This window comes from Salvia hispanica, chromosome 6, assembly GCF_029641045.1.
Source record: "Salvia hispanica isolate PSC_SH4W2 chromosome 6, Shi_PSC_v1, whole genome shotgun sequence".
Lineage (NCBI taxonomy): Eukaryota > Viridiplantae > Streptophyta > Magnoliopsida > Lamiales > Lamiaceae > Salvia > Salvia hispanica.
Window position 1 is genome coordinate 20,082,091 of NC_142697.1, and position 14,710 is coordinate 20,096,800.

The 14,710-nt window shown below is 34.5% G+C and overlaps 2 protein-coding genes across 2 annotated transcripts; both read right to left on the reverse strand.

Annotated features, from left to right (window-relative positions):
* Nucleotides 1-3,847: 3,847 nt before the first annotated feature.
* On the reverse strand, nucleotides 3,848-8,627 carry LOC125203218 (uncharacterized). The gene is made up of 13 exons (XM_048101528.2): nucleotides 8,370-8,627; nucleotides 7,857-7,930; nucleotides 7,673-7,750; nucleotides 7,126-7,201; nucleotides 6,665-6,729; nucleotides 5,845-5,946; nucleotides 5,101-5,190; nucleotides 4,937-5,011; nucleotides 4,779-4,811; nucleotides 4,602-4,682; nucleotides 4,481-4,537; nucleotides 4,281-4,388; nucleotides 3,848-4,207 (listed from the first exon to the last, which is right to left on the reverse strand). Exons 1-13 carry the CDS (start codon nucleotides 8,410-8,412, stop codon nucleotides 4,025-4,027), a joined length of 1,065 nt encoding a protein of 354 aa, XP_047957485.2. The 5' UTR covers nucleotides 8,413-8,627; the 3' UTR covers nucleotides 3,848-4,024.
* A 629-nt stretch (nucleotides 8,628-9,256) lies between these two features.
* On the reverse strand, nucleotides 9,257-10,653 carry LOC125206353 (putative WRKY transcription factor 75). The gene is made up of 2 exons (XM_089060967.1): nucleotides 10,217-10,653; nucleotides 9,257-9,620 (listed from the first exon to the last, which is right to left on the reverse strand). Exons 1-2 carry the CDS (start codon nucleotides 10,579-10,581, stop codon nucleotides 9,443-9,445), a joined length of 543 nt encoding a protein of 180 aa, XP_088917093.1. The 5' UTR covers nucleotides 10,582-10,653; the 3' UTR covers nucleotides 9,257-9,442.
* Between the last annotated feature and the right edge of the window lie 4,057 nt (nucleotides 10,654-14,710).

Below are 14,710 nucleotides of genomic sequence, written 5' to 3' on the forward strand. Positions count from 1 at the left end.
CAATACTATGACATGATATTGCCTTCCCAAAGGAGCATTTCACAACAATTTAGGTCTTCTTACTAAAAAAGAGATTAAGAAGTTATTTGATGCCAATTATAGTAATAGGGCCTAATGTATACATAATCATTTTAATATAATTTAAACTATATTTGCATCAATGTATGGAACTAAGAGCATTAGCAACGCAGCACTACTGACCGTGTTGCAGGAGAAGAAGCACAAAGTGCTTACAAGCAACCAAGCACAAATGAGAATGACGCACTTCACTAACGCAATGCGCCATTCTCGGCTAATCATTGTGCACGTCGTGCCCATAAGTGTAAATAAATTGCAGGCGTCTTGAATTTTTTTTGTACTCCATTATTCATGTGCATGAAGCCATGAGTATGTCCTAGATGAGTTATTCTCCCAACAATACAATCAAAAAGCTTTTTTATATCGTTTTCCAATCAATAACTCGTTTAGGACATGCCCGAATTATTTCCAATTCTTTTAAGTTGGCCTATTTATATTCATCATATTGGCATCAATATTATCATTCATACACAAATTTTTTGTAAGTAATGTTAATAATTGATAATGTAGTGTCATGATTGAAATTAAATTATTGGAGTGACTGAAATTCGAAAAATGGGTTTGTTAAATAACCGACTCTCAAAAGTGGAAAATTGTTATCTTTGAATTCAATTCCAGAAATAGGAACACAAATTTGTGAAGTAACGTGTGATGGCCTGTAAATTATGGTCCACATAATTCCATGGATTTTCAAATAAATTTGCTACAAGTTTGAATCTTACACCATGTGATGGTGTCATCCTACCTACTAATTAACTTATAGTAATGATTATATTACAAATCTTTTTTTGTTTACATCTTTTTATTTTTTATTTTTTACAATCAAGGGCTATGAAAAAATGGGTCAGGTACAGAATCATCTTTTTATAATTTAATTTCAGAAGCGTGGATTATCGATTCATTTATAATTTTATGACTGAACTACGTAAATGATACCTGATCTTTCACTTTCGCACAAAAATGGTACCTGATCTTTATTTTATATCGTTTTTGGTATCCAGTGACAAAAATAACCCTAGGTACCAAATATGTGATTTTTTTTCATGGAGGATATTTTTGGAAATTTCCATTAAATAGTACTCTCTCCGTCCCATAAAAGTTGAGTCGTATTCCTTTTTAGTCCGTCCCAACAAAGTTGAGTCATTTCCTTTTTTAACTAAAGACAAAACATCTAATCACTCTTATTTTATTCCATCATTTACTTTACTCTCTCTTATTTTTCCTACTTTTTTCATCTCTCCTATTTATTTAATATAAATTCTTAATCTCCGTGCCTAAAAGTTTTGTCTCAACTTTTATAGGACGGAGGGAGTACCAAATATGTGATTATTTTTTCTTCCTTTCTTCTTTCTCTTTTTCTTCTTCTCTCTTTTTTCTTCATTTTCTTCTTTCTTTTTAGTATTTTATCTTCCTTTCTTTTATCTTTTTTCTCCTTAGTTTATGTTTCTTCTTCCTTCTTTTTTCTTCTTTCGTTTTAGTGTTATATACATACATCTAATTGCATTCATAATATAAATAAAAAACAAAAATACCTAATTAAATTAATTATATAAAGTAACTAAATCAATTGAATATTTTATATTAAATTATTTTATACTCATTTTAAGGTTGAAACACATAACTAAAAATATTCAACTTTTTATATCATTATGAATACAATTCACAATGTTAAATTTTTATTAAGGCTATATTGATTAGTTAATAATTTAATGTAAAATAATAATAATAATTATTACATAATATTATGTGATTCATAATTTATATAATTATACTACAATTATTTATTAATTACTATCGATTTTTAGTATTATAACAATAATAATCTATATTGATTAGTTACTAATTTAATGTAAAATAATAATTATAATTATTACATAATATTATGTAATTCATAATTTATATAATTATACTACAATTATTTATTAATTACTATCAATTTTTAGTATTATAACAATAATAATTAAATATAATTATAACTATAATTATATTTAAGTATATTTGAATGATATTAAAAATGAATTAATTATTAATTTATAACATCAAAATAATAATATTAATATTGATTAATAATAATAGTATAAAAAATTAGGAGAATGAGAGAAGATATTATAATATCACTTTTGGTACAAATTTTATGTATGCCCAAAATACCCTCTATGACATAAATGGGAAAATATATTTGTTTAAAGGGCATTTTGGGAAGAAAATTGCACCAGGTACCAAAAATGTGATTTATAAGTACCAAAAACGATATAAAATAAAGATCAGATACCATTTACGTGCAAAAGTGAAAGGTTAGGTACCATTTATGTAGTTCACTCTAATTTTATTAATTAGTTTCTGGTGGCGTAGCTAATTACATCAAGTTGTTTCCACCGGCAACGTACTAGCGCCAGTAGCTAACACAAAATATCAAAACCAAACTATTCTTTCAACCTCAAATGGACAAAGACAAATAGTACGTTTGTACCTTCATGTAACAATAAACACATGCAAGTATTAACATCCACTCCCTAATTAATAATGTTGGCTAGTTTTTTGATAAATATATACTGTTAAAACGCACCTAACTCAATAGTACTAGTACGTATATTGCTGTCAAATAATTGATAAACCACAAGTAAAAAGTTTGAAGTTTTTTTACGTAAAATATACAACAGTAATTTGTTTAGTAATTCAATATAAGTAGCATAAAAAACAAAAGAATCCTCTTGATTTTTGATGTACTATTTGTTAAATTTAACCAAAATTGAAGATTGTGATTGATTTTTATGTCATAATTATATAATAAATATTTTCATCTCCATCAGCCTAACTCTATATTTGATCTATTTTTCCCTTTTGTATTGCTATTTATATCTGTACTAATCGACAAGCTAAATTACTTTCATGAAATGGGAATGTACAGAAAGTTGAAAATAAGTATTTCCTAATTATTTTCTCTGGCGTCCATAATAGTGACATTTTATAAGCCCTTGATCTATTTCTTGTTACTTCTGCTTAATACTAAAACCTTTCCCTTTTTACCCATTATTATCCCACAGAACGTGTAATTTTTTTTTAACCTTTCTCTTTATAATACTCATTGTTTACAAACAGAAAAAAATTCAATTACCCTCATTTAGCCTATTATGAAACACTTTCTTCACTGGCACTACTGTATTTAACTTTTTATTATTAAAAATTCATACAATATCCTCAATAGTATACACTTCTTACTTAGTATGGAGGGAGTAATATTTTACAATATTAAAGTGTTGATATACTAATAGTACTACATTTAGTAACATTTTTTTATTTTATTAACAAATTTAATCGTTTAGGAAAACAAGCATTGAGATTTAATGTAGCACTTAGTATTTACTATTGAAAATCAATACGTCAGAAAAGTATATTTTCGAGATGACTCATACTTTTTATACAGGAACTTGTTCTTATTTCATCAATTTTCTTCATATACACCGTTCACGTGTACTAAAACTCATAACTCCCTTCAATAAATATATTGTGTACTAGAGAATAATTTTCAACTTTATATATATCCTCACATGAGTATCTGAATCGCCTTTCTCAACAGGCTACTTACTGTATTATATTACAACTCAAACCAAACAAATGAAACAAACAATTGCAGATAATTTTGTAAGGGCAGCGGATTAAAGCAGTAAAAGATGATTAAAATTCGAGTTTTTTATTTATTTATTTATTTACCTTTCCCCCATTAGTTTCTAAAAAATAGTTCCATCACTTAGCAGAACTTGACCAAGTATTTAAAGAGCTAATTCTGTGATATACACTACAAAATTCGGGTGATCAATACATAATAGGCATTGCATTGCCGTATATAGGAGGAGAATGCTAGGAGATAATCCTCCTCGAATCTACTACTACTATTTTACTACTCCATATCCTAAATGGTTTCTGTTATTGCAATCTACAACATACCCTACTTGGCAGATGGCACCGCACTGCGGCTTCTTGACAGCAATGAAAACCCTGAAAATCTTCCGAACAAACCACTAGATGTGTTGTCTATATTTGTATCCTCAGAAGCACGAATCCCATTTGATCCCAGAGGAACACTACTCACGTCCGACACTCCAACATCATCTGATGTTCCATATAGCTCCTGCAAAAGACAACATGAGAGGATGCATGGCAAGGCTACAAAAGTATAGAGGTTAAAAAGGAAAATTCATCACCTTGAGGCCTGAAGCAGTAGGCAGAAATGCAGCCTGTTTCTTAAGAGATCCATTAGCAGTAGATGGTGATGGTGGCTGGCCTAAAGCCTTGATGGGCAAAGAAACGCTCTGAGAAGGGCAAAGAAGTAAGCTACATAACTTGGTACACACTTAAGTATTGTATCTACTGACACTACATATGAGTATGACTGATAATTTACCCTTGACGGAGATACGTTTGGCAGTTCAAGGGCAGGCCTGGAGGAACTAGATGCTCCCTGCACAGTACACATTACACACATTAATATATGTAGATAGAAAAGATGGATATAATATTCTTGCCTCAATTTGCTCCATGCTTTTGCTGTTTTCAAGATTCCATGCATAGCCAACCAAATTTTCCACTCCAGAGTTCAGTTGATTCTGCATAGATGTTAAAAAATTAACTATCATTACAAACAAGAACAATACCTATCTAAAACTAGGAGACGGAATGCTGGAGGTCATAGTTAACTGTACCTGTCTCACTTCTATCCTGCTAATCTTAGTTTCCTGTGAAAAGAAAGGTTTAACCTTTAGTTTCTGACCAACCAAACAAGCATAGATAACCATCACTAAATTAGAATAATACTCAAAGAGAGACACATTGATGTAATGAGTGGGTAGATATTAGTTACCAGTGACCGCACTACATGATGAACAGTTTGGAATTTTGAATCAATCGATTTCACATTGCCTCGCAGTTCAGACACCTGTGCAAATTGCAGTCGGTAACTTTACAGGGTTCAGGAGAAACAAGTAATAAACCAAAGCCACCAAAAAGTTGCTCGTTTTTCCTAACCTCATCTTTCGTTGCTGTTGTATGGTCGCCAACCTCATCAATTTTACAATCTACTCGGTCAATTCTTGAGGACAGATGTTTTTTAGTGACCTGCAAAGTTAAAGAAAAGTTCATCCAGGCACGGAAATGATACTACACATCAATGACATAGCACTTTCCAGATCCATTGCATTTGCAATGCATTCCAGGCAATAAATTGCTTAACTTTTATATCCTTGTAAAGCACATAGAAAGACTACAAGATAGTAGAATTTAGAAAGCCGATAAGACACTCTAGGACAAAGGATCATATGCAACAAATTATCAGCAGGGAACGTAATATTAGCACAAACGCCATCACTCAAATGCAATACTTTCCGAGCAATACAAAAATAAGGTACATAAAGCTTCAGTATTTATGCACAGGTTAACAAATACATATGTAATCATCAGTATACACGTGCTTGTGAATAATTGCTAAGAACTTTAACAAGGAGTATGAATTATTCAGTTATAGAGGTAAAAAATATGTACTTGCTACATCCAGGTCATCAAAAACCAAAGAAACTAAGTATTATGTTGCAAGAACAAATAAATAGTGAAGAAACATTATGAAATTAACATATTATAGATGACTAGAATATATAAAAGCTTTAGATGATGGAATTGATCTTCTTGAAAGAAAAGAATAACAGTCAGCATTGGAACAGGTAACTCCAGACATGCTATCACAACTATAAACAGAACTGATGATTAAAAGCTTACCGAAACTGAAGAGTAAACAGTCTCAAGTTGTTTAGCTACAGAAGAACATGCATCATTCAAGCCACGCCTAGTTGCAAACATCATATCAGAAATCTTCCAACCCTGAAAGTGGATAAATATTTATAAGTGGCGCCAATCACCCAAGAAAGTAGAGGTGGTGAAATCCCCATGAAGTACATTAAGGTTTCCATATGCAACATGACGTTACAAAGTGCATAGTCAGTAAAAAAACAACAGTCTGTGTATAACCATGCATATTTCCCATCCTAACAGAGTAAACAGTTTTTAAGAGATGTAAATATTTATATACAAGCACTCCATTGCACAAGATACACATAAGTGAATAAATGTTCTAAATGGAAATTACATCTCAAGTTATGCTATCAAAAGAATGACACTACTACGTTTACCAAGAAAGCAACTTGTCAAGGATTATAAGATAAAGCAATATTTAAACCTAGTTATTGCAAATACAGAATAAATTGCCATGGCAGATGTTCCACCATGTGTAAAGAATTGAATTAGCAACTAATAAAACTGAATCAAGATACATTGATTCTCTCTGTTACGAGATAATGACAAGCTGGCTTGCTTAATTGCATTTAGTTGTATAAAAATATATTGCTGTGCAATGGCCAGTGAGTTTAATAAGGGATCTGGTCTTATGTTGTACCTATGAGTACAGAATTTTTTCAATTGCACAAACAAAAATTTAACCTAGAAGCAAGCTGACAAAAAAAGAGGCAAAAGTTCAAGAAATATATGAAAGACAGTCCTTTAAAATCAGTGTTACATTAGAGAAGAATATATATGAAATTACCTTCCACCAAATGTAGCCATATCCAACAACTACAGCAATAATTACTATTCCATATTTCCCAGACGCTGTAGAAAGTACGAGAAGATATAGTCAGCAAAATTAGAGCATTGGCAATTTCATGAAAGATGCACACATGAAAGAATCTCATAAAGGAATCAATGAGCTTTTATGTAGAAGAGTGCACTGTGCTTTACCAAGATGATTCTACTGCATGCAAACAAACTGCTACATAAAGAAAAAGGTGATATCATATAACTCAAAAAGATGTCAGCAGGAAGAGCAAAGGCAGTAAATAGGATGTGCTTGGTGACATATAAAGTACAAAGATATGAGGATTTCACCCCTAGGAGATACATCACACCGTTCAAATACAGCACCCATTGAGTACAAAATAACATAAATCATGAAGATTTCACAACAAAATGGGATAGATTTGCTATCATTTTAGCATGTACTGTGACCTGATCGTTCTCCAGTAACAATTGTAACAGATCTATTTGATGCCAAGAATTGTAGCTCTTCTCGAAGGCTGTTAACCTGAGAGAGTCAAAACTCAAATCAGTTCATCTGCCAACAGCTTTTATCATAAGCATTCATGGAATAATGATGTAATATGACCACAAAGATGGCAAGTCAAAGTGAACAAAACATAGTGACAAGTGTCAACTATGTACCAAAAGAAGACCTGAGGTAATAAAATGATACCATAGCAACTACAATACAACATTCTCTTTTCTCTCCATTTTGAATCTATTCAACTTAGTAACTCTGTATCATAGAGAAAGGGCTGCATAATTTTCTAGGCTATGCTATAGATACTTGATCCTTTCTCCGCCATCGAAGTGATCAGCAATTCTCTAATATCAATATTCTTTTACACTCATTAGCCAAGCCCGACCAGGATAAGTGAACAAAGAACAAACATAGTAGTCTAACTATAAGAAGATGTGACTCATGAGATAAGAACAAGAACAGTTAAATAGACCAAAGACCAAATTAATTCCAAACCTGTTGCATCAAAGAATCATTTCGCGGTTTGGTTCGGGAAGCAGCAGGACCATCTTGTTTAAGTTGCTTGAAAACGATCTGCCAGTTAATGCAAGAGCAATAAAAACAAGAGAACCGAAAGTTTCAGTAGGTCTTATAATCCGCACTCAGTCGAATTCCATATAAACTTCCAAAGTAATAGTACCTTAAATGCACCAGAGAAAAAATCAGAAACATTAGGCATCCGGCCCTCTTTGGCGAGAACCGATCCCACAAGGCCTGCAAATGTTGTTGAGTCTCCTCAGTAAAACATTTTGTGATGAATAATCATAACCAATTCCAAAAATACATTTCACAGCTAGAATTAAGCAAATACATGACTTAAAGGTATGTATCGGTTCTGTTCTGCCAACAAATTATGTCGAGCTATATACAATAATATAAAAGCAGCAACGAGTAGGTGGTGAAGGTAGAGTGGGGGGAGGGGGAACCATTACAACTACCAGCTCATTCAACCATTATTTGTCACAATATATTCCAAAATCAACCAACTCGAAGTTGGAACAGGAAAGTATCCAGAATATAGCAAACGCTAAACATCAATCAACAACTAGAGCAGTGGCAATTGATCAAAAAGTCCAAAAACTATCAGTCAAACACAAATATATAAGAAATCAGAAGAGACATGATAGAATGAGAGGTGAAAGAAGCAATTGACCTGCACCAACGATGAGCGAGAGCTTGCCGAGAGAAAGCGCCATCGGAACTCGGCATAAAAGCAGTTGCGATTTTTACAGAAAATTAAATTAAAAACCGGAACATTTATAAATTTTGGACGAAAAACGGAATCCAGAAAAATAAGTGATGCTCCTGGAGCTTCTGGTGATTGGGATTGTGAAATTGAGCAGCTTCGTTAACGAAACCCTATTCAGTATTAGAACGGCTGAAACCTTATTCTATGGACTCTCCATTAATTTTATGATTAAATAAATCGATGTACATCTAATGCATGCTTTTTAATGTTGAAACACATAACAGTTTCATTTTTTATTTGAAATCATAATTACCAATTGGTGATCCAAAGAAAGTATACTTGACAGAGGTTTACGGTGTTGATCACGGTTAGTGGATACACATTATATTATACTCCCTCCAAATTCAAAAATAAAAACATTTAAAACAGCAAATGTTTTAATACATAATTGATAAAGTACGAAGGACGAAGAAAAATGAGTAAACAAGAGAAGAGAGGAAAAAAATAGTGAAAGTAAAGTTTGTGGACGGTAGAGTACATGTCCAAAAAATAGAAAGATTCTAAATTTTTTTTTAAAGAACGATCCAAAATGAATATAAGTCTCTATTTTTTTTTGGATTAGATCGTCTTTTTATACTTTTAGGAAATGGGCCCAGCAGAGCCCATAAGATACCCTGGAGAATTTTCAACAAAAAAATTACTACTTCTTACACCAATCCAGCTGCGCTTGGGCGACGCCAGGCACGTTAGTAAAACTATTGCAACATTTTAAAATCATGATAATTCATACTTTGATTGAAAATTAACCAACCAGTAAAAACTCAATACCATAAATTCAGTGAGTCGAAAAATAGAAAAAAAATCAGTAAATCGAGTAATAGAAAACTCGATTCTTTTATGAGTACAACGAAATGTTTTCCACAGGTAAGACACAAGATGTAGAGATTGAAAACAAATAATAGTATAATCCGAGTAAATTCACATATAGATCGATCTAAGTCTTGACATATACTAACACTCCTAATATGTAATTATGATTATAAAGAAGTGTAAATCTGCATTTGACTAAGAATGTGGTCAAAATTGTCGGTTGATTTTTGGATTGGATGAGAATGGACGCCTTCATATGTTGTCACCACAACACCTTCATCTTTGGAAACCCTTTGCACTTGTTTCTTCACGTTGCAATCTTGATGCGTGCATCTATAGTAGCTTCTGCACACACAAAAAATAAAATATCAATATTTCAAATGCAGAAACTACTTTGAGATAAATTTTGATCTTAATATATTATATTAGTACTATAAAAAGAAATATCATTTAACTTTAGTATAAATAATACAAGCCCCAATACTCTAAAAGTTATCAAAATGTTAGTACTCCATAACTTTGACAAATAAATGACTACGGAATTAGAGATGACGAAATATAAGGCTAAACCTAGTTATTATCAATAAAATCCAGAGTTTTATTTAAGTAGTAGGACTAGTAACAAGCTATGAACTAACCTTCAGCTTCTATATTCACGATTTTAATGGAGCTGACCGTGATAATAATAAATGAAACCAAGTACATGTATTTATAACTTAATAATGTACATAGTTGCTTCAGTTAATTACCTACTACTTCTTTAATTTACTGAAACTTGAACCGCATCTTAAAAATAATTGAACAATAAGAACAAAGTAATTAATACTCCTAGTTATAAGCATATATAATTATTATTCACTGATAACTATCCGCAGACTCTACTAAAAATGGAAATGAAAAATTAGAAAAAATTAGATAGAAATTAGAAATGAATTAAGAACCTGGGAAATCTATTGTTCTTGACTGCCTTCTGACCATATTTCCTCCATCTATATCCATCATCTAGTATATCAACTTGGCTTCTCGTTTGAAAGGCAAATCTAGGTCTTCTGCTCTTCTTCTCCCCCTTTTTCTCCACCGCCAGACTGCCTCCCTCACCGATCGACATGGCACCGTTTATATTTTGATTTTCTTCATCTTTACCTAAGTATCCACTGTTCTGGTCATGATGATCAAGACTTTGGAAACCTTGATTATGATGATGGTGTGGTTGGGAAGTCACGAGCATCATGTTGAATATCGAGAGATGGGAGTTTTGTGAGAGAGATGACGAGGAAGAAGAGGGTATGCCTGCAAAATTATCCATGACAAAATGGAAATCACAGATTTTGTGCAAGTGAGGACTATTATCTGATTTTGTGGTTATATTTACAATTTACTAGCTAGCTTGACATGGCTGTGGATTAATAATAGTACAAGTACTAAAACATGTTTAATACTGTCTGCCGTAGATGCATATTGAGGTGGGACGGCAGTCAAAATCTTTTAGCTAGTTACTTTTTTATATGAAAGGATTATTGAAAAATCAGTGGTTACGTTGTGGAATGATACATAGTGTGGATTTTATAAGCCATTCAAATGAGTGATTACGTTTTTTTAAGTGGGCGTTAATTAATTAATAGAGTACAAATGGGAAAAATAAATTCTATTTTTACCAGGGAATTTCTATAGCTTGACCCATTGCACTGTTATGGGGTATTAATGTTTGGTCCCATGGTTATATAGTTGGATAGACTTTTCTTCAGTAATGATGAAAATAGTTTTACATACCAGGGTAGGATAGCATGGCGCTATATATCACAATTACTGTTTTTTGAGGTTCCAGTACACAACTTATAAATTTATGAATATTAGTAAACCATCACACTGTTGGAATAATAAAATTATATTTCAATAAAAAGAAATATCTAGATATTAGCTAATGGAAATTTCTAGTTACTTTTTAATTTTAAGATGTTATTGTTATATAGTAGAATTCTTTAGCGTCATGTAGTAACTAGTATCTCCCCCGTGCTATGCACGGCCCCAGTAATTTTCTGTTTGAACTTATTTAAAATTGTGAATTCATATTTAAGACATGAGAAACAAAATCGTTACATCAATTTCTAAACACAAAAATAAATACAATAACAATTCATTATACCAATAAAAACTATATAATCAAATAATGTGTGGGTAGCTAAGATCTACTCTACTTCAGCAACATATAATAGAAAATGTATCAGATGCTTTATCTGCATATCAAACAAAATCGATATAAAGGTTTAGGTCTTATATATTTTACCCTAATAGATGCATATAAATTACTATACATCACAAAATTACATTATCCTCTACTCCTTTTCTCAGAACATAGTGTTAGATCCGAAGCATGTAATCTCTCGCAATTTGCAAATAAAAATGATAAAATCAACAATATGCCAACGATTTGCAAATAAAAACAATAAAGTTTTGCCTATAAACCTACTCTGGTTTTGAAAAACCTACTGCCTGTTTTTTTTATATACAATAATTGAATAACTCATTTCTTCCTAAAATAGTCGAGCTGGGATCCTCTGTTGTGCTAAATAGCACAACAGCCTTTAGCACAACAGCCCATGCAGTTTCTAATAAAATATTAAAATAATATATAAATATTTAATTTATTTTATAATTTTTTATTTGATTATTTTTAATTGGTGTGTCTAACCGCAGCTCCTGCTGTGCTATTTAGCACAGCAGAGGATCCATATCCAAAATAGTCAGAAAGTTTTAACCTGCAGAAAATAAAAACACCTATCCATTTGAGAACTGTAAGAATTTAAATCCATTTTCCAATTTGTTAATGCTAGAATAACAACTCCATTTGGAGAAATTAATTTTGCATTTGGATAAGACTTGGGAGTGTAAAATTACATGATGGAAAAATGCTCCTCCTTTCACGCTCAGTGTGTGCGATTGACACATAGTGTGCGTGCGATTTGCACACAGTGATCGGGTTCCCTTAGGTCTTCGTTTGCTCGATGCCGCCTTTGATTCCGACGGGAGGCGACGGTGGGCGTTTGGTTTCCGGTGGAAGCTGACGGTGGTCTAGTGCTTAGTTGTATAAAGTTTTTTCTGCGGGTATGACGGATTTGGTTGAGGGGGTGCCAGTGGGTGGGGATCCTCCCCCGGTGAGGCTAGAGGAGGTGATTTTATCTGTTTTGGAGGCCGGCGATTCTGGGTCGCCGGTTTTGGATTTTGCACCAAAGAAGATGTTGCGGCGAGCGCGTGGTCGGCCGGAAAAATCAAGGCCGAAATCTCCTTTGATGAGAATGGCTGAGATGAGGAAGAATGGGTTGCGTGGGAGAGCTTTAAGACAGGTGGGAAAATTGGGTAGTGAAGAATATGATACCAAAAACAAGGGAAAAAAGGGAGGTGGAAACAGGGGGGCTGATTTGTTGTTTTCTTTTTCAGAAATTGGGAGGAAGAGGATAAGACTAATGATGGTATGGTGGTGGAAAGTGCTGAAGAAGTTGGTGGGGCTGTGTGTGAGACCCATTCCTCAGTTCACTCAGCAGATAAGGTGTTCGATATTTTGCCCCAGAGAGAGGGCGATTTTGAGGGGATGCCTTTGAAGCCATCGGGTCCTTTGGAGAAGGAAGGGGAAGCTGATGTGGGAAAGGAGGAAAAGCAAGCGCCCTTGGGGATATATAATGGGACAGTTTTGGTGATGAATGAAACAAGACTGGTCATGTCCGAAACAGATATTGCCTTAGATCTTTGTGAAGCTCAACCGCTTCAAAATATGGATTTCTTAAAGAAAGGGAGCGGGAAGGAGGTTGAAGTGTTGGGTGCCAATGCTTGGAAGGGTATGGAAGGATTAATGGGACCTGGAATGAATGTTTCTAGCCCCCAGAAGTTTCCCTTAGGTGGGAAATTCCTAGAGGAGGATTTCCCTCCGCTGAGTAAAGAGATTAACACGAGGGGAAAATCAAAAACATCAACCCAAGGGGAGGGGAAGCAGGGGAGGGCAGGAAAAATGGAGGGTAATCTGGAAAGGGGTGCTGATGCAGGGAGTGGTAGGCCCTTTGTTGCTGAATCTGGTACCTTCTTTGTGAGGCAGCAGCATTTTCATGTCCAAGGAAGTAATGGAGTGGGGCAGAAACAATCCTTGGCGGATATGCTCAAGGCAGGAGAGAAGGATCCGGTGATGTTTGAACCAGATAAAATTAAACGGATTGGTGTTGTAGGGGAACGCTCGGGGCTCCCGGCCATTTATTTTTCAGGCTCGGATAACACTTACCTTGCAGAGAAGCTTGGGCATGCCGTAGTAGGAAAGTTTTCCCACTCAATTCCTTCATCTCAACAGATTCAAAAAGCACTCCAAGGGTTAAAGTTTTGGGGAGCATATTCATGGAGCTATATAAACGCGAAACATGTATTAATCCAGTTTGAGGTGCTCTCAGATTATGCAAAAATTCTGAGTGGGCCGAATGGAAGGCCAGTATGGTTTATAGAGCGTCACCCGATGAGAGTGTTCAAGTGGACACCAGACTTTGATCCTTTCTTTGAGTCACCTATTGCTGCAGTATGGTGCAATCTTGTCGGTCTCCCGATCCATCTTTTTGAGAAATCAGCGTTATTTGCTATTGGAGGGCTCTTGGGGACTCCAATTCAGGTTGATCATGATACTATATCCAAAAGGATGTTATCATTTGCTAGGCTTTGCATTGAAATTGACATTTCTAAGTCGCAGATGGAAGAGACTGTGATTGACATACAAGGAACAAAGGGTCAAATGGGATAAAATTCTGAAATACTGCCAGGAATGTAGACATGTGGGACATTCCACGGATACTTGTTATGCAAATGGTAATAGAGATAAGCCGAATAAAAAAGATTACACTAAATTTCCTCCCAAGGGACAACTAGCAGGGCTAGAAATTGGAAATGAGGGTATCAAGCAAGTCGAAATGGGCGTGAGGGAAGTTGAGCAGCAAAAAGAGATGGGAAAGCAGCTGGGGGAAGGCTCTCTGGACGTGGGAGTCCTACCAGCAGGGGTGGGGAACTCTAACAACCGGCAGGTGTCGGTAACTGGCTCGTTCGATGCTTTAGAGGTGGATGAGAGCAGTTTTCAAACGTCCTGGAGCAAAAGGGGGCGTTATGGGAGGAATAGAGGCAGAGGCTTTGGGCGTTCATATTCCTTTGATCGTGGAAGAGGGGGGGGGAAGCTCTTCCCGTAGGGAGGATGTTGAGGGGTCTGTGGGGTATGTGGAGAAGGTGTATGGGGGATCTAGCTCTCCGGTGAGGAAGGTTGTGGCTATGGAGGATGAGCTTTGTTGTGGGGCTCTCTCTAACCCAAAATACTTCAAAACGCTTCCAAATGGGGATTTTGACACAGAGCAATATGAAGATGAAAATGATTGGGAACCAGAGGAGGAACATGAGGGAGGGGAAAAAGATAAACAGATAAT